A 20,033-nucleotide genomic window follows, 5' to 3' on the forward strand; every position below is an offset into this window, starting at 1 on the left:
GACCGCAAACAGTCTTGGGCCTCCCCTGCCTGAATTCCTATGTGACAGCAACATGGCCCACCCCCCGAGGGGTTCGTATACTGGCTTGGTATGGAGGCGCAGGAAGAAGACGCCGCCCCAAGAAGGAGGGGAAGAAGCCAGTGGCGGGAAAGGGGCCGAGAGAGGAGAGAGAAGAACGCCAGAACGCCATCTTGGAGAGAGACGGGAGGAGGCCTGCGGAGCGCAGGGAAGTGGATCTCCCCGGCGCCATGGCTGAAGGCTCCAACCCAGTGTCCGAGATGACCCGCCAGCAGCTGGAGGATGAAATTGCCCAGCTGACGCGCCACCTGCAACTGAGGCAGGAAGCGTTATGGACATTGAATCTGCAGTGCGCCCAGGAGGGGCCTACACCTGTGGTACCCGCGACACCGGTACCCGCCGCTGCTGCAACGGACCTCTTCCAGGCAGACCCTGTGGAGCCTGAAACCGCTGCCATGCCACCAGCAGCGTACCTTGTTCCCTCCCTGCCGCTACTACCGGAGGAGTTGTACACAGCACAGGGAGCTGAAGCGGAGGAAGGGATCCCCCGTCCGGACCTCACACGGCTGCGCAGGTCCCTACAGAGACCCCGCAGACCCGGAGCCACCGTTAGCTCCACCGCCATCCCCGGTGTCCTACCAGGCAGCGCCCACTGCCACTACGCCTGCACCGGAGCAGAGGCCGCACCATCAGGAGGCACCAGGTATACACCCTGGCCCTCCTAATGGGTTGCCCCCCGAATTCACGTTGTCAGAGGCTGGCTTGCGGGAACTCAAAATTGAGCAGTTGGAAGAGTCAGCTGGGGGCACTAGACTGTTGGAAATGGGGAGGTGGAAGAGGTCCCTACTGAGAAGGGTACGGCTGGAACAAGCGCGCACGATTCGGCATCTTCGGGGGATTGGAGGAGTCTAGGTCGCTTTGGGATAGTGACCTCGGGATCCCTTGGCTGCCGAGTCCCCATGTAGTCGCCTATCAGCGCCAACAAGCTGCGGCATCCCTCGGTGCTAGGCCACGTACCAGAGCACCAGAACTAGCAAGCAACCAGCAACAGGATGAAGACACCCAAAGTATCACATCTGGTAGCAGTTCCCAATCAGCAGCTTCCAGAACCCCAGGAGGGGACCAGCATTAGTAACTTACAATCTAACTCTCGTTACCCAGGAGGGTATTTGCACAGTTGTGCTTTGTTTTTGTATTATGTTTTAGTTTTTGTTTTTCCTGTGTTGCCCTGTTTTGTTGGCAGCCTTTACATTTGAACTGAGCGATCATGAACTTGGAGTGATCAAAAAACTTTTGTTTGTAAATAGTTGCACCTCTTTAGGTGCCCTCTCTTGGTTTTACATAGGACGCTTTGCGACGATAATGTCTACCTCATTTGGAGCATGACTCCAATCAAAGGACACTGCAAGAGATCCCGGCTGGGAGTGGTGTCCAGCACTTACAAGAATTATTGAAAAGTTTTAATGTGAAGTATTTGATGATGATGTGTCTTATGAGAGTAAATGGCTTTTATTTAGCATTAGGAATGTTTTGATACAGTGATGAGAGATGACGTTCAGGAAAGGTACATAAGTTGGCGGAGTGTGGAAGGGAGCATTCCGTTTTGCCTGGAGGTTGACTGAGTCCCTGACCCGGAGGACACGGCACGGAAGCGGGCACTACAGACTGTGAATAAAGCTTTGGAACTACATGCCCTGGTGTCCTCCATTCCTTCCTGTGTCCGTCCTCCTGGAACTGCTACATCCCCTGCACCAAACACTACACCATCTAAGTGTCTCCACATCTACACTGCCCTGGGACAACAGCCCTGCCTGTGGAGGGCTATAACATCATTGCTGCACCACACCATCTGTCCCGGAGGAGCTGTTTGCAGCGTTGGCTTAACACCTTCCTTGCCAAACATCACAGGTGGCGTCACAAACTATTCATTTAACTACATTCCACCATTAACAACATCCCCCTATTCAATGGGCGCCCAGGGCCACGGTCGGGATCACCGCCGCTGTGACACTTCCCACTGATAACGGCCCAGTACCGAGTACCCCACGGCCCTGGGGGGCGACCCATACTCTGTAGTGAATGTGCAACCAGTGCAATTACTGGCACAGCATGAGGTGGAGGCATTGGTGAAGTGGCTGGGTAGAAATATGACTATGGCTGTTGCAATCAGGACAGATTGGAAAGGAGAAATTTTGGTTAGAGGGAGATCAGTAAAGAGTTGCAGTAATGCAGACGAAAATGAATAAGAGAGACACTAAGAGTTTTTGCAGTTTGAAAGGTGAGAAAAGGTCATATTCTGGAGATGTTTTTAAGTTGTAGGTGACATGAGTAAATGAGTGATTGGACATAGCGAATAAAGGAAAATTCTGTGTTAAATATCACCCCAATACTTTAGACCAAAGCCCTAACAGAGCCACTGATGTGTGGCAAGAACGTAATGTGAAGATAGACTTACAAGGCGTTAAGACAGATTATGCACAATTATATTAAAAATGTATGTGCCAAATTACAGCCTCTGGGTAAGGTCCTCTAGAATCACTCATTTATTTCTTATGGACTTCATAAGGGATAAAACAATTCCTCTAAGCATGGTCAGTGTCTCATGTGGGAGTATGTCAGGAGATTTTTATTTTTAATTTTAATCTTTGATGCCAACAATTAAGGAATCCCCATAAAAACCCATAAACCCCCTTGGAAAACCATGAAATACAAAAATCAATACTTATTGGTGGATCACTATTTCTACAGTATACATGTGATCTTTCTCTGTAGTAACTAATCATTTTCACGTAAAGCTGGTATCTTACTGGTTGCTATGAACCAAACTAACAATTTTGTAGAAGAGCTTTTAAGCGTGTGGCCCACTTGTTACTATGACAACATTTTCTTCTCCCATTATTTGACCCATGGAAAGGATCCTATTTTGATATAACCATATTTATGAACACCTGCTTGGCATTCATGTTTGACTATTTATCTCAGCAGAATTATTATGTAATTTAAAAGCATCGTTTTGCTTTTCTCTTTTTCTAAATTGATATAAATATTTCAATACTACCTAAAAGTGAATAATTCAGACACTCTGGGGACGATTTATTATTGCACAGATAGCATTTGGCGCACCAGTGTCTCTTATCTCTGAGCAACATGCTTTGGCATTGTAAAAAAGCCCACCTTTTGAGGCAAATAGGTGTAGGCTAGCAAAGAGATACCAGGTTGGACCCATTGGATGTCATGGTGTGGGCACCCTCTCTGAGAGCAAGGACAGACAGCTTTTATTTTGGCATACCTGAAATTTCATAGGTGGACATTTTTTTTGAGCTGTTGACCAAAGAAATTGTAAAGACTCGAATCACAGTGAATAATTACTAAGCCTTGTAGAGTCAACCATCTCAATTGGGGCAATTATTAGCGGTGAGAAGCGAATCGCAAGACTCTTCTTCTGGAATCCATTTCAGTTCTCGCAGGTCCAGGGTCCAGGAACTTCATCATCCAGCACTCGAATTCTGCAATCAAGGCCTCTGTGATGTCATGAAATGGGAGAGGCCTAGTCACTAGATCTTACACATCATCAAGATGTGTGTTACATACCCCTTGTAAATGCCAGAGATGCCCAGGATGACAGCATTTAACTTTCAGCTGAGGAAGTTTGCCACAATGTAATGCATGCTGGGCCATGGTACTGTAAATCTTATTGTTCAACTATAGTAACTGTGGCAGGTACAGTTTGGTGGTCAACTTGTATTTCCCTTTCTTACCAATACTCGTTAAATTGTAGGAGGAATTTTACTTGTTAATTTATTGCCCAACTGTTTGCAATAAGTTTTCTTGCTTGTTTTCTGTACTTACCTGTAGTCTCTTACAATAGAAACCAAATCTGAATCGGAATGAGAAGAATCAAGCACCGAGCAAGATGGTGGTCTGAATCAATGTGAGTCAAACCAGTAGGAATATTGCAGGTTACTGAAGTATTCTTTGCATTATTCAAGACTCAAACATATATGACTATTGGAATAATTCACTTACCCAGTCCAAGGCATGATACACGAAGCCCAGATTTCCCAAGATTTCTAGAAGACATAAAAGAACATTGCATCAGAGAAGAAATTACCTTTAAAACGATTTTATTGTTAATAATATTAACTACCGTAAAATTTCACGCGATGCATCTGAAATATTGGCAAGTGTGTAAGTTTTACTAAAGCTTTGTACACTTCTGAAATAAGAGTTCCATTTTTCTATTACGTTACAGAAACTGAAAAACAGATTTCATCCCAGAGCTGGATCTGTCATCTGACGGACACAAACGGAGGACAACAGGTCAAATTGGCTAATATGGTACCCAACATTTTCCGTTATGGTGTTCTAGGTATTACCGTACAATACGACACAACATCGCTTTACTATTTTGTTCTTGTAAATCCGATGGAACTTACAACAGAGCGTCCAACTCAGATGTGAGCAGAGGCTCGAGAACAGCTGCCTACGATCTCGCACCCCCTAGTTTCCGATAGCTAGTCATTTTTATTTTCTTGACACTCAGTACTGTAAATATACTGATGTGCCCGCAGTTTCTGCATCACATTGCATTAGGAATAAAATAATAGCACTGTTTATATTTCCTCCATTGGATAAAAAGCATGCTTATGAAAATAACATTTGCATCCCATAGAACAGCATAGCTCCTCCGATGAATGTTTTGTGCTTGTCTCAAACATATTTTGAACTGATGATTTTGTCTCTTGCTGTAATAATAACTGCAGAATCCAGAACTTCTTATCTTCTATTGTAACTAATGACATTATTATGCTTTATCGAAACATCTGCAGAACATCTGTCTTGTTCCGCCTTTCCCTTGTGAGATGTTATTAATACATTTATGGAGTATATATGGAAAACAACCATTCATTTAGTTTGCAGTTATTTAAAAAATTAAAGTGTCCCCACAGCAGTGTAAATACTTAGGAGAACTGTATTATTATATTTGGTAAGGCTACTTTCTTACACGGACTGAACACTATTACTTGTCTTCTTCATACACACATTTGTAAAACATTTTAAAGTGGCGTACAGAAGCTTTGCTAATTATTATTGATTTATTTAATTTACACTGAATAAAAAGGTCCATCCATCTCTGTAGCAATATGGTGGATTAAAAAAAAACTTTAAAAAAAACGGAGTAATCAGGAGAACAGCATGAATAAAATAAGAACACAAATGGGCCACACTTGACCTGGTGAGAGCTCCTTTTCATGGACTTGTATTGGGCAATGATGTACATAAAAGTAATGTACCGAAAGAATTAAAATACAACCACAGAACGGACGCAAATGTTACATTTCCGCAACTCCCGCCGCAAATTCGCATGCGTTTTTCCCGCGAAAAACAAGAGTTTTGCAAGCGTTTTTCGCTTGCGGAATGCTTGCGCATTCCAAGCGATTTCAAGCATCGCTTGGAAAGGTGATTGACAGGTTGGTCACACTCGTCAAACATAGCGCTTGACAAGTGTGACCAACTTTTTACTACTGATGCTGCCTATGCGGCATCAATAGTGAAAGATAGAATGCTAAAAATAATAAAAAAATAAAAAATAGTAATATGCTCACCTTCTGACGGCTGCCGGAGCCTTCCCGCCTTTCCGCCACGATCCCGGCATCTTCCGGTCCCAGTAATGCTTTGCGCGAAGGACCTGAGATGATGTCACGCTTGCGAGATCGCGACGTGATCGCAGTCATTCGTGCAAAGCATTACTGGGACTGGAACAAGCCAGGAGCGTGGTGAGAAGCGGGAACTCTGGGGGCCGCCGGAGGGTGAGTCACTATTTTTTTATTTTAATTCTATTTTTTACAGGTATATGGTACCCAGAGCCTGGAGGAGAATCTCCTCTCCTCCAGACCCTGGGTACCATCCGCACATGATCCACTTACTTTGCGCATGGTGGGCATAGCCACATGTAGAAAGTAAGCGGAACAATGCAATCCTATGTGTGCGGAATTCCCACAATTCCGCACAAAGATTGAGCATGCTGCGTATTTTTCCGCAATGCGATTCCGCTGCGGAAAAATACGCAGCATTAGCACAGCATGTGCATAATGCCATAGGATTGCATGGGATGCTTTTTTTTGCGTTTTCGCTGCAAAATCGCGGGTTTAAAAACGCAGTGAAAATGCAAAAAAACCCGCTACGTGTGCACACAGCCTAAAGGGAATCTGTCACCTCATTTTTGGTCTATAAGATACAGCCAATGCAATCAGGGGCTTATCTACAGCATTCTGTAATGTTGTAGAAAAGCCCCTGATGTAACCTGAAAGATAAGAAAAACGAGTTAGATTATATTCATCTGGGCGTCAGGTCCGGTCCGATGGGTGTCGCGGTCCGGTCTGGTGCCTCCCATCTTGTAGCGATGACGTCCTCCTTCTTACTTCTGCCGTGGCTCCTGCGCAGGCGCACTTACTCTGCCCTGTTGAAGCCATAGCAGAGTACTGCAGTGCGCAGGCGCCAGACGACTCTGACCTTTCGCGGCACCTGCGCACTGCAGTACTTTACTCTGTCCTCAACAGGGCAGATAAAGTACGCCTGCGCAGGGGCTGCAGCAGAAGTAAGAAGGAGGACAACATCGCTAGAAGATGGGAGGCGCCGGACCGGACCACGACACCCACCGCACCCGCCTCCGCCCCCCGGTGAGTATAATCCAACTTGTTTTTCTTCTCTTTCAGGTTACATCGGGGGCTTATCTACAGCATTACAGAATGCTGTAGATAAGCCCTCGATGGTGGTGCCGGCAGCTCATAGGCCAAAAAATAGGTGACAGATTCCCTTTAAGTAGCTGAGTAAGTATACAGTACAAAGAATGCCAATGTCACTGTTTTGGCATGTTATTTTTGATGAAGTATTTGTGAAAGATAGTCAGAGACATTCATATGTTCTCATTAAACACTATTATGCTATAAAATACATATAAAGTATATTATCACCTATTGAACATCTTCTTTCAAGGCTACTCGTCTTTGACAAGGAAAAAAGTTTCAGTCTAAAATCTGTATTCCTTCATTCACTTTCAAAACCCACGATATGAAGTCTGAAAATGTTTCTCTTGTGGAAATGTCTCCCTAATTACATACCCTAGGTGGGAGGTCTGAGTGAACTGAGGGTACTGATGTCTTTAGTGACTCATATGTCATCACAACTTCTACCATACACTAAAGGCCCCGTCACACCCAGCGATCTCACCAGCAAGATCGCTGATTTTGTGACACCACAGCGATCTCGCCAGCGACATCGCTGTGTGTGACATGTATCAGCGACCGGGCTCCCTGCCAGGTATCGCTGATCGCGCATGAACTTCCTGGGCCGTTTTTTGATCATTGGTCTCCCGCTGCCCAGCAAGCATCGCTGCGTGTGGCAGCGAGAGACCAGCGATCAGCGACGCTGGTTTCCAGGGTAAACAGGGGGTATCTAAGAGCCATGCGGCTCTTAGATACCCGCTGTTTACATTGGAAACCAGCTTGCTCGCTGGTCCTGATCGCTGGAGGGGCTGTCTATGTGACAGCTCACCAGCGATCAGCCTAACTATGTTCCAGCGATCCCATCCATGTCGGATCATTGGTGGGATCGCTGGGACATCGTTATGTGTAATGGACCTTTATTTCCTTGCTCTGTGATTTCCTCCATTAGTATAACCAGTTTTCTTCTGCCATCCCTGAAACTGTACGTTTTCTTCCCTCTCCACATTGTGGAAATCTGTATACAAATCCCTCCTTATCTACGCTGTTAATAGATTCGAAGGAGGTAGGTAGGTGATAGAAGAGAAATTTGTCAGAAATGAGCACGAACGCTGACAGATTTGCAAAATTTTTGAAAAACAGAAGAATATTTTAGAAAGTTGCTTAATTTTCCATTTAGAAAACAAGTGAAAGAAAAAAAAGAAATTATGTGCAAATATAATACATACTAAGAATTATAAGACAGCTAGCAAGTAGTTTTTTGCACAGTAAATTATAATACAAGTAGCTAGAGTACTTCCAGAAAAAAAGAGACAAAACTTTAGTAATAATCCGCTCCCAATAAAATAGAAATATATTTACATATCACTTCAGCATGACTTGGGCTTGGGAAAAGGATGCCGAATACAGAGATACTAGACAGCAAAGAAGCCCTAGTGGGACTTGCAAATTGTTACATTTTATAGGAAAGAATAATTGGTCTTGACAGAGAGGTTATGTTAGATAAGACAGAGATCCAAGGGTATTGACTGATGTATTTCCTATGAGATAATGAAGTAATAGAAGAGAACAGATATTAAATCTGTGTTGCTTGGAGCTACAGAAGAATCCCATTCTTTTTCTTTTCAAATTAATTTCTATTCCAATTCCTCTCTGACAGAATAAAAGATGATACGTTATAGGGCCATGACATATAAATATTCCAGAGGCAAACTCCTGGGAAGGACTCCAGTCTCCATCATCCCAGTCTGTGTCAGCACATAGCATTTAAATTAGCAAGCACTACCTTGAGGGTCTCGACAGACAGTCATGTTTATAGCTGCAGGTTTAAAAATGACAATGCTCAAAGCAAGGTGACTAGCTTCCAACTTTTAGGTCACCGACTTGTAGCAGCATATGTTCAGCATGTGGTTTTAAAGCAACAAATTCATCTGCCTTTTTCAAGTTCAGTTCACTGCTACTAGGTAAATGACTTGTTTTTAAAAGACACAATTATGACAAAAGATACAGAAGTTTACCTTAAAAAATATTAGATCATTGTTAACCCCTTAACCCTCAAGGGTGGTTTTCACGTTCATGACCGGGCTAATTTTTACAATTCTGACCACTGTCCCTTTATGTGGTAATAACTCTGGAACGCTTCCATGGATCCCGGTGATTCTGACACTGTTTTCTCGTGACATATTGTACTTCATGTTAGTGGTAAAATTTCATTCATATAACTTGCGTTTATTTGTGAAAAAAACGGAAATTTGGGGAAAATTTCGCAATTTTCCAACTTTTAATTTTTATGCCCTTAAATCACAGGGATACGGCACACAAAAAACTTAATAAAGACAACATTTCCCACATGTTTACTTTACATCAGCACAATTTTGGAACCCCAATTTTTTTTTCTTAGGAAGTTATAAGGGTTAAAAATTGACCAGCGATTTCTCATTTTTGCAACACCATTTTATTTTTACGGACCACATCACATTTGAAGCCACTTTGAGGGGTCTATATGATAGAAAATACCCAAAAGTGACACCATTATAAAAACTGCACCCATTAAGGTGCTCAAAACCACATTCAAGAAGTTTATTAACCCTTCAGGTGCTTAACAGGAATTTTTTGAATATTTAAAAAAAAGGAACATTTAACTTTTTTTCACAAAAAAATAGTTCAGGTTCAATTTTTTTTATTTTACCAAGGGTAAAAGGAGAAATTGGACTGCAAAAGTTATTGTGCAGTTTGTCCTGAGTACGCTGATACCTGATATGTGGGGGGAACCACTGTTTTGGCGCATGGCAGAGCTCAGAAGGGAAGGAGCGCCGTTTGACTTTTTCAATGCAAAATTGGCTAGAATTCAGATCGGATGCCATGTCACGCTTGGAGAGCCCCTGATGTACCTAAACAGTGGAAACTCCCCACAAGTGACCCCATTTTGGAAACTAGACCCCCCAAGGAACTTATCTAGATATGTGGTGAGAACTTTGAACCAACAAGGGCTTCACAGAAGTTTATAACGTACAGCGGTACAATTAAAAAATCATATTTTTCCACAAAAATGATCTTTTCACCCCAAATTTTTATTTTCCCAAGGGTAACAGCACCCTAAAAGTTATTGTGCAATTTGTCCTGAGTACGCTGATACCCCATATGTGGGTGTAAACGACTATTTGGGCGCATGGCAGAGCTCAGAAGGGAAGCAGTGCCATTTGACTTTTTTGGCTGGAATTGAGATTGGACACCATGTCGCGTTTGGAAAGCCCCTGATGTACCAAAACAGTGAAACCCCCCCACAAATTACACCATTTTGGAAACTAGACCCCCCCAAGGAACTTATCTAGATGTGTGGTGAGCACTTTGAACCCCCCAGTGCTTCACCGAAGTTTATAACGCCCGGGCATGAAAATAAAAAAATCGTATTTTTTCCACCAACATGATCTTTCAGTCACCAATTTTTTTATTTTCCCAAGGGTACCAAGAGAAATTGGACCCCAATAGTTGTTGTCCAATTTGTCCTGAGTACGCTGATACCCCATATGTGGGAGAAAACTACTGTATGGGCACACGTCGGGGCTCGGAAGGGAAGTAGTGACGTTTTGGAATGCAGACTTTGATGGAATGCTCTGCGGGTGTCATGTTGCCTTTGGAGAGCCCTGAATGTACCTAAACAGTGGAAACCCCCCATAAGTGACACCATTTTGGAAACTAGACCCCCTAAAGGAACTTATCTAGATGTGCGGTGATCACTTTGAACCCCCAAGGGCTTCACAGAAGTTTATAATGCCCGGGCATGAAAATAAAAAAATTGTATTTTTTCCACAAACATGATCAATTAGTCCCCTTTTTTATTTTCCCAAGGGTACCAGGAGAAATTGGACCCCAAAAGTTGTTGTCCAATTTGTCCTGAGTACGCTGATACCTCATATATGGGAGAAAACTACTGTATGGGCACACGTCGGGGCTCGGAAGGGAAGTAGTGACGTTTTGGAATGCAGACTTTGATGGAATGGTCTGCGGGTGTCATGTTGCCTTTGGAGAGCCTCTGATGTACCTAAACTATTGAAACTCCCCACAAGTGACCCCATTTTGGAAACTAGACCCCCCGCAGAACTTATCTAGATGTGTGGTGAGCACTTTGAACCCCCAAGTGCTTCACAGAAGTTTATAACGCCCGGGCGTGAAAATAAAAAAATCATTTTTTTCCACAAAAATGATATTTTTGCCCCCAATTTTTTATTTTCCTATAGGTAACAGGAGAAATTGGACCCCAAAAGTTGTTTTGCAATTTGTCCTGAGTACTCTGATACCCTATATGTGGGGGTAAAACACTGTTTGGGCGCATGGCAGAGCTTGGAAGGGAAGGAGCACCATTTGACTTTTTCAACGCAGAATTGGCTGGAATTGAGATCAGACACCATGTTGCATTTGGAGAGCACCTGATGTGCCCAAACAGTGGAAACCCCCCAATTCAAACTCCAACCTTAACCCTAATCTCTGCCCTAGCCCTATCCCAAACCCTAATGGGAAAATGGAAATAAATACATTTTTTTTATTTTATTATTTTTCCCTAACTAAGGGGTGATAACGGGGGGTTTGATTTACTATTTATAGCGGGTTTTTATATTTGGCAGCTGTCACACGCTAAAAGACGCTTTTTATTATAAAAATAGTTTTTGCATCACAAACATATTGAAAGCTATAATTTTTCCATATTTTGACCCACTGAGTCATGTGAAGTCTTATTTTTTGCGGGACTAGTTGACGCTTTTATTGGTATCATGTTCGGGCATGTGACATCTTTTGATTGCTTTTAATTCCGATTTTTGGGACGCAGAATGAACAAAAACCAGCGTTTCATGAATTTCTTTTGGGGGGTGCATTTACACCGTTCCACCTGCGGTAAAATTGATAAAGCCCTTTTATTCTTCAGGTCAGTACGGTTACAGCGATACCTCATTTAGGTCTTTTTTTATGTTTTGGCGCTTTTATACAATGAAAACAATTTTATATAAAAAATAATTATTTTTTCATCGCTTTATTCTGCGAGCTATAACTTTTTTATTTTTTCACTGATGATGCTGTATGGTGGCTCGTTTTTTGCGGGAAAAGATGACGTTTTCAGCGGTACCATGCATATTTATATGCATCTTTTTGATCGCGCGTTATTGCACTTTTTGTTCGGCAGCATGATAATAAATCATTATTTTTTGCTTCGTTTTTTATTTTTATTTTTTAAGGGGTTCGCTAAAGGGTTTAACTAATGGGACAATTTTATAGGGCGGGCCGTTACGGACGCGGCGATACCAAATATGTGTATACTTTTATTTATTTATTTTTTTAATTTATTTAGCGATTTTTTTAAAATTATTTTTACACTTTTTTTTTAACTTTATTACATTGTCCCAGGTGGGACATCACTGTCCTGTGACAGATCGCTGATCTGTCACATCACAGATCACTGTGACAGATCAGCGATCTGTCACAGGCACTGCACAAGGCTTCCTCCTTGCCTGCGCTTTGCAGGCATGAGGAAGCCAGCTCCCTGCAGGCCCCCGAAGGTCCCCGTCGCCATCTTGGATTCGGGGACCTGCAGGGATGGAGCCACCCGCAGCAGCGCTGCACATTGCGCTGCTGTGGGGGGCTCAGGAAAGCACGGAGGGAGCCCCCTTCCTGCCGATGCTTCCCTTTAACCCCCGGTACAGCGCGATCGTGTTTGATCGCGGTGTGCAAGGGGTTAACGTGTCGAGGCGGTCCGTGACCACCCCTGACACATTGTGCCGGGTGTCAGCTGTGATAATCAGCTGACACCCGGCCGCGATCAGCGGCGCTCACCACGTGGGCGCCGCTGATCGCTGTGACGTACTATCCCGTCCCTGCGAATTAAGTCCCAGGGCACATGGACGGGATAGTGCGTCACATGACAGAAAGGGGTTAAAAGAGATGTTCAGCCTTTTAAAAAATAAAATAAAAAACATAAAAAATTATATACAGTGTGGGAAATAAGTATTTGATCCCTTGCTGATTTTGTAAGTTTGCCCACTGACAAAGACATGGACATTCTATAATTTTAAGGGTAGGTTAATTTTAACATTGAGAGATAGAATATCAAAAATAAAATCCAGAAAGTAACATTGTATAAATTATATAAATTTATTTGCATTTTGCAGTGAGAAATAAGTATTTGATCCCCTACCAACCATTAGGCTGTGTGCCCACGTTGTGCTTAAAAAATGCTAGTTAAAATGCATCCCATGCAATCTTATGGGATTCCGCAGTTGCTGTGCCCATGCTGTGGATTTTTCCGCTGCTGAATCGCTTTGCGTGAAAATCCGCAGCATGTCCATTAATTTGGTGGAATTGTGGCGATTCCGCCGCCATAGAATTGCATTGAAACTCTCACTTTATGCATGTGGCCATTCCCACCATGCGTGAAGTAAGCATGCCATGTGCGGATGGTACCCAGGGTCTGGAGAGGAGACTCTCCTCCAGGTCCTGGGTACCATATTCCTGTTAAAAATAGAATTAAAATAAAAAATAGGGATATACTTACCCTCTGTCGGCCCTCGGAGTCGTCCCGGTCCTCAGCGATGCACACGGCGGCTTTATTCCCAGGCGTGCTTCGCGCCAAAATGACTTTGATGTCGCGGTCGCATAACCGCTACGTCATCAGAAGTCATTCTCGCAATGAATCCCTTGGAACGGAACTTGCCGGCAGAGCCGCTGAGAACCGGGAGCACTGCTGAGAAGATCAGGGGCGGACAGGAGTTGAGTATATCCATATTTTTAATTTTTTTAAATTATTTTTTACATCCTATCTTTTACTATTGATGCTGCATAGGCAGCATCAATAGTAAAGAGTTGGTCACACTTTTCAACCACTGTGCTTGACAAATGTGACCAACCTGTCAATCACTTTTCCAAGCGATGCTTCAAATCACTTGGAAAAGCGCAAGCATTCTGCAAGCTAAAAATGCTTGCATAACGCTTGTATTTTGCTGGAAAACGCATGCGAATTCCGCATGCGTTTTACCCGCGGTGGGTAGTTGCGGAAATGCTGCCGACAATTCTGCAGCATTTCTGCAACGCGGGCACATAGCCTTAAGAATTCTGGCTCCTACAGACCAGTTAGACGCTCCTAATCAACTCGTTACCTGAAGTACAGACAGCTGTCTTACAAACTGTCTTGTAATTAGCACTACTCTCTGCTTCCTGCTGGAGGGCCCACCGAGGACCCGAAGCCCTAGTCTCCTGTTTCCCACCAGGTCAGATCACGTTCATATATAAATATAAAATACATTAGTGAAAAAACTGTCGTTTGTGTTTCTCCATTTATGTTTAATATTTCAAATAGAAGATTCATAGTGAATGAACAAAGTACAGTATATAAATTACAATCCTAATTAGTGATTAATCAATATACATCAGGAAAGCATACTGCATATGTATACAGTGCAATAACCTCAATCTCTTCATGTGTCATTACATATAACAATAATTAATTTACAATTTATCAATTAACACTGAATAAAAAGGTCCATATCTCTGTAGCCATATAGTGGATTTAGAAAAAACAAACATCCAAACAAAACAGGACACTCAATTACTTCGGGGAGCAGCAGGAATAAAAAAGAACACAAAGAGGCCATGTATGACTTGGTGACAGGTCCTTTTAAAGGGCCCATAGGGGGGATGATATGTGCAAAATGAGGCAGATTTACAAATGGGTGATATTGGCACAAACGAATAAATGTATGTGGACACTATAAGACCACATTGTGATTTTGGGAATACTCCTTTAATGAAAGAAATATAACAATGTGAGATAGTGCCAAAAAGTTCCATGATCATCATAAAAGTGCTCAGCCTTGTGCCTCGTTCTTTTATCTGCTAAGTTCGAATATTCCTACATTGCATATAAATCAGCTAGGTGCATTATTTCCTGAGAACTAAAGAACATCAAAATGCTTAAGGCTTGTTCGAGTAAGAACGGAGGCCGCATTATTAATATCAATCTTTCCTCTTCAGATGTCAAGAAGTAAATAAAAGACGTCGGACAGATGCACTTGACAGTTCTAGGCATCGTGAAACTGTGAAAGTCCTAAGTTTTCCACCCGGGGTGATATTTTTTGGACAGTTGCATCATGCCAGTGCTTACAAATTCTGTTATAATGTGACCATAATAAGTGACAGAAATAGGTCAAGAATTGGATTCAATACTGCTACACCCCCAAGAGTATAACATTTACATATAAGAAATATTTCCCAAGGGGTGCTATCAAGAAGACTGCTACAGAGGCCTCATCTACACTTCAGTATTGGATCAGTACTTTTATTTATCAGGTTTTTTTATTCCAACAAGGTCATCAGTGGAAAAGAAGGGATTTTTTTTAATATATATATTTAGGACTGGTGGTCTCCCCGATACAGAAAGTCATGATGAAAGTCATCAGGTGACCCCATTCTTCGGTCACCTGATCTCTGAGTTCTGTGACTAGTTGCAGCATTCAGGTGTCTGGAATGGGATGTTACTAAGGGCACCTCAAATAATATCCTGTTGCAGTAACCTGACTGCTGCGGTCAATCATGGGACTCGGTGTTCATGTGACCAAAGAACATGAATTCCTGTCTCGGCTACAGTCAAGGGGTCATAGTTGCTAAATATAGGCTCTTTAATTATTAAATATTACCTCTTGCCATGGAAATGTTGACATATTTGCACTCCTTGGGATGTCCTTCCGTTCAATTCCTGAAAACGTGCACACCCAAACAATTCACTAAAGATGCCCATTGCAAGCGGAACTAAGTAAATTCTTTTAATCCAATTTTTCTTTTTCACAGGCCAGCATTTACTCTTGGAATCTTTAGAAAAAAAATAGGTCAAGTGAAATCACTTAAAATACGCCAAGTAACGGCTTTCTATCAGCCATCCTGTATTTCAACAGGCATATTTCAACAAATGCACAGCAAGATATATTTTGTCACTCACACTGTATGTATATATATTTTTATATATATATATATATATATATATATATATATATACTAGCTGAAGAGCCCGGCATTGCCTGGGCACATAGTAACCAACTGTGGTTAGTTATAATAAATTATAATGATTATATTGCACATAACACCATTTCACATCATATATTCCACACTACAGATTTGCAACACAAATTAACTAAACGATAACCCAAGTATTGATAGTATTTTATTTTCAACTCATTCAAGAGTCTTTTGATAAACAACATTTTTGGTTTTTCCTTTCGGTGCAAAGATGAACAGATTTTTGGCAGTTCCAACTCTTGAACAGACCACGTAAAGTTGACCATGAGAAAAGCATGGAGATTGCAAATCGATCCCCACTACTTAAATCGATCCCTACTACTTTCAAGGACTGTCCCTGAGCATTCTTAATGGACATTGCAAATAGCAGTTGAACTGGAAACTGGAGGCGTTTAAAATTAAAAAACAAATCAGATGGAATGAGTGGAATGAGTGGAATTAAAATGTCCTCTCCTTTGGCACATTCTGTTTCTGAGCTGTGTATCTAACCCTATCCTGTGTGATAATGTCTGCTGAGCTGTGTACCTAATCCTCTCCTGTGTGATACTTTCTGCTGAGCTGTGTATCTAATCCTATCGTGTATTACTGACTGCTCAGCCGTATATCTAATTCTTTACTGTGTGATACTGACTGCTGAGCAGTGTAGCTAATCTTATCCTGTGTGATACCGTCTGCTGAGCCGTGTATCTAACCATATCCTGTGTGATACTGACTGCTGAGCCATGTACCTAATCCTATCCTGTGTGATACTTTCTGCTGAGCTGTGTATCTAATCCTATCGTGTATTACTGACTGCTCAGCCGTATATCTAATTCTATACTGTGTGATACTGAATGCTGAGCAGTGTATCTAATCCTATCCTGTGTGATACCGTCTGCTGAGCCGTGTATCTAACCCTATCCTGTGTGATACTGACTGCTGAGCCATGTACCTAATCCTATCATGTGTGTTACTAACTGCTCAGCCGTGTATCTAATCCTATCCTGTGTGAAACTGACTGCTGAGCCGTGTATCTAATCCTATCCTGTGTGATACTTTCTGCTGAGACGTGTAACTAACCCTATCCTGTGTGATACTGACTGCTGAGCCGTGTATCCACTCCTATCCTGTGTGATACTGACTGCTGAGCCGTGTATCTAATCTTATCCTGTGTGATACTGACTGCTGAGCCATGTATCTAATCCTATCCTGTGTGATACTGACTGCTGAGCCGTGTATCTAATCCTATTCTGTTTGAACTGGAAACTGGAGGCGCATTCTGTGTGATACTCTCTGCTGAAGCGTCTGTCTAATACTATTCTGTGTGATACTGTGTGCTGAGCTGTGTATCTAATTCTATCCTGTGTGATACTGTCTGCTGAGCCGTGTATCTATTCCTATCCTGTGATACTGACTGCTGAGCTGTGTATCTAATCCTATCCTGTGTGATACTGACTGCTGAGCTGTGTATCTAATCCTATCCTGTGTGATACTGACTACTGAGCCATGTGTCTAATCCTCTCCTGTGTGATACTGACTGCTGAGCTGTGTATCTAATCCTATGCTGTGTGATACTGACTGCTGAGCCGTGTATCTAATCCTATTCTGTTTGAATTGGAAACTGGAGGCGTATTCTGTGAGATAGTCTGCTGAGCCGTCTATCTAATACTATTCTGTGTGATACTGTGTACTGAGCTGTGTATCTAATACTATTCTGTGTGATACTGTCTGCTGAGCCATGTATCTAATCCTATACTGTGATACTGACTGCTGAGCTGTGTATCTATTCCTATCCTGTGATACTGACTGCTGAGCTGTGTATCTATTCCTATCCTGTGATACTGACTGCTGAGCTGTGTATCTAATCCTATCCTGTGTGATACTGACTGCTGAGCCGTGAATCTAATCCTATCCTGTGTGATACTGACTGCTGAGCCGTGTATCTAATCCTATCCTGTGTGATACTGGGCTCACCCTGCAGTCTGTGTCAGAGGGTGGTCTGTGTTGGCACAGTAATAAATTGTGTTATTTTCAGCTTTACAGAAGGACGATAACACCATAGAAATGATAAGAATAATAGGCAAAATTGTTTGCTGAACTGGAGCGCACGGGGTTAAAATTTCGCCTCACAACATAGCCTATGACACTCTCGGGGTCCAGACGTGTGACTGCAAAATTTTGTGGCTGTAGCTGCAACAGTGGAGATGCCACTCCCGGACATACACACACACATTGAGCTTTATATATCATATATATACACTCACTGGCCACTTTATTAGGTACACCTGTCCAACTGTGTGTTAAGACTTAATTTCTAATCAGCCAATCACATGGCGGCAACTCAGTGCATTTAGGCATGTAGACATGGTCAAGACAATCTCCTGCAGTTCAAACCGAGCATCAGTATGGGGAAGAAAGGTGATTTGAGTGCCTTTGAACGTGGCATGATTGTTGGTGCCAGAAGGGCTGGTCTGAGTATTTCAGAAACTGCTGATCTACTGGGATTTTCACGCACAACCATCTCTAGGGTTTACAGAGAATGGTCCGAAAAAGAAAAAAAATCCAGTGAGCGGCAGTTCTGTGGCCGGAAATGCCATGTTGATGCCAGAGGTCAGAGGAGAATGGGCAGACTGGTTCGAGCTGATAGAAAGGCAACAGTGACTCAAATTGCCACCCGTTACAACCAAGGTAGGCAGAAGAGCATCTCTGAATGCACAGTGCGTCGAACTTTGAGGCAGATGGGCTACAGCAGCAGAAGACCACACTGGGTACCACTCCTCTCAGCTAAGAACAGGCATCTGATGGCTACTTTCAGCAGGATAATGCGCCATGTCATAAAGCTCGAATCATCTCAGATTGGTTTCTTGAACATGACAATGAGTTCACTGTACTCAAATGGCCTCCTCAGTCACCAGATCTCAATCCAATAGAGCATCTTTGGGATGTGGTGGAACGGGAGATTCGCATCAGGGATGTGCAGCCGACAAATCTGCGCCAACTGTGTGATGCCATCATGTCAATATGGTCCAAAATCTCTGAGGAATGCTTCCAGCACCTTGTTGAATCTCTGCCACGAAGAATTGAGGCAGTTCTGAAGGCAAAAGGGGGTCCAACCCGTTACTAGCATGGTGTACCTAATAAAGTGGCCAGTGAGTGTATATATATATATATATATATATATATATATATATGTGTGTGTATTAGTTTTTTTTCATTGTTCCAGTGTGAATATTATTTGTTTTGTTATTTTACAAATTGTCATCATAGTATACAGTGCTAAAGATCAATATATCTGTTATCTATCTATTTGTCTATCTATCTATTCTCAAAAGGGATGTAGTAAAAGGGTATTGACCCAGCATCCTCCATGTACATATAACAAAAATGGCAGCACTCCTCCATGTTTTGGCTCTTCACACTGTGAGCCTTTTTCAAGCTAAGATGTGATATATGATAGCTGTGTTCATAGCTTGAGAAAGGCTCCCAGTTTGAAGAGCCAAAACGTCAGACATACATTGGGGAATAAAGACCAAAGGTGTTAACTATCTCACATCTAGAGTGCTGCCATTTTTTTTACTATCTATCTATCTATCTATCTATCTATCTATCTATCTATCTATCTATCTATCTATCTATCATTTATCATCTATCTATCTTATATTTGCACAACATAAAGTAAAATAACATTTTTTGCACATGAAACATGAAGGGAACTTACAGGTGCTGGACTATCGTGTATTCTAAGTTATTGAATGGCCGTAGATAACTCACTTTTAGAATTTTTCAAAATTACCTTTAAATGCTTGTAAAATATTTTACAATTTTTATTATTAGGAAGACTACGGATAACCCCACTAAAATGCCCATCTAAAAAGCATGTGTGACATCTGGCTGCAGGTCTTTTGGCCAAGAAAAAAAACACAAAAACACCATCAAATTACGAGAGACAGAGCGATATCTTCACCCAAACATTACAGCTAGTTACGTACAGCCGGTATTCAGTCCGAGTGCGGTCCTCTATGTACGGCCTAGCCGCAGTTCCCCTGACCTTTTAGTCCATTATGAGGCTGTTATACACACCAACACTACATTTACATAGGGGTCATTGGGACGCCCATTGGCTACTGAATTTCCCAGTAAATAGGTGATAAATCTATGTAATAGTTAAGACACCTTCTAGTAATAGTTAAACATAATTCCAACAATCCATACTAGTAGATTTAGAAATCCTGTTTATCTGGCATGCAATAAAACCAGTCA

General features: G+C 42.3%; 1 protein-coding gene across 1 annotated transcript in view; it reads right to left on the minus strand.

The window, feature by feature from the left end:
* The window catches only part of KCNAB1 (potassium voltage-gated channel subfamily A regulatory beta subunit 1), a 330,599-nt gene that overhangs the window by 232,742 nt on the left and 77,824 nt on the right, over positions 1–20,033 (minus strand). The window contains exon 2 of the mRNA XM_073579010.1: positions 4,045–4,088. Coding sequence (XP_073435111.1) covers positions 4,045–4,088 — 44 coding nt within the window. The remainder of the gene's footprint in view (positions 1–4,044; positions 4,089–20,033) is intronic.

This window comes from Dendrobates tinctorius, unplaced genomic scaffold (assembly GCF_039654945.1).
Source record: "Dendrobates tinctorius isolate UK_male_01 unplaced genomic scaffold, ASM3965494v1 ptg000060l, whole genome shotgun sequence".
NCBI classification, from domain to species: domain Eukaryota; kingdom Metazoa; phylum Chordata; class Amphibia; order Anura; family Dendrobatidae; genus Dendrobates; species Dendrobates tinctorius.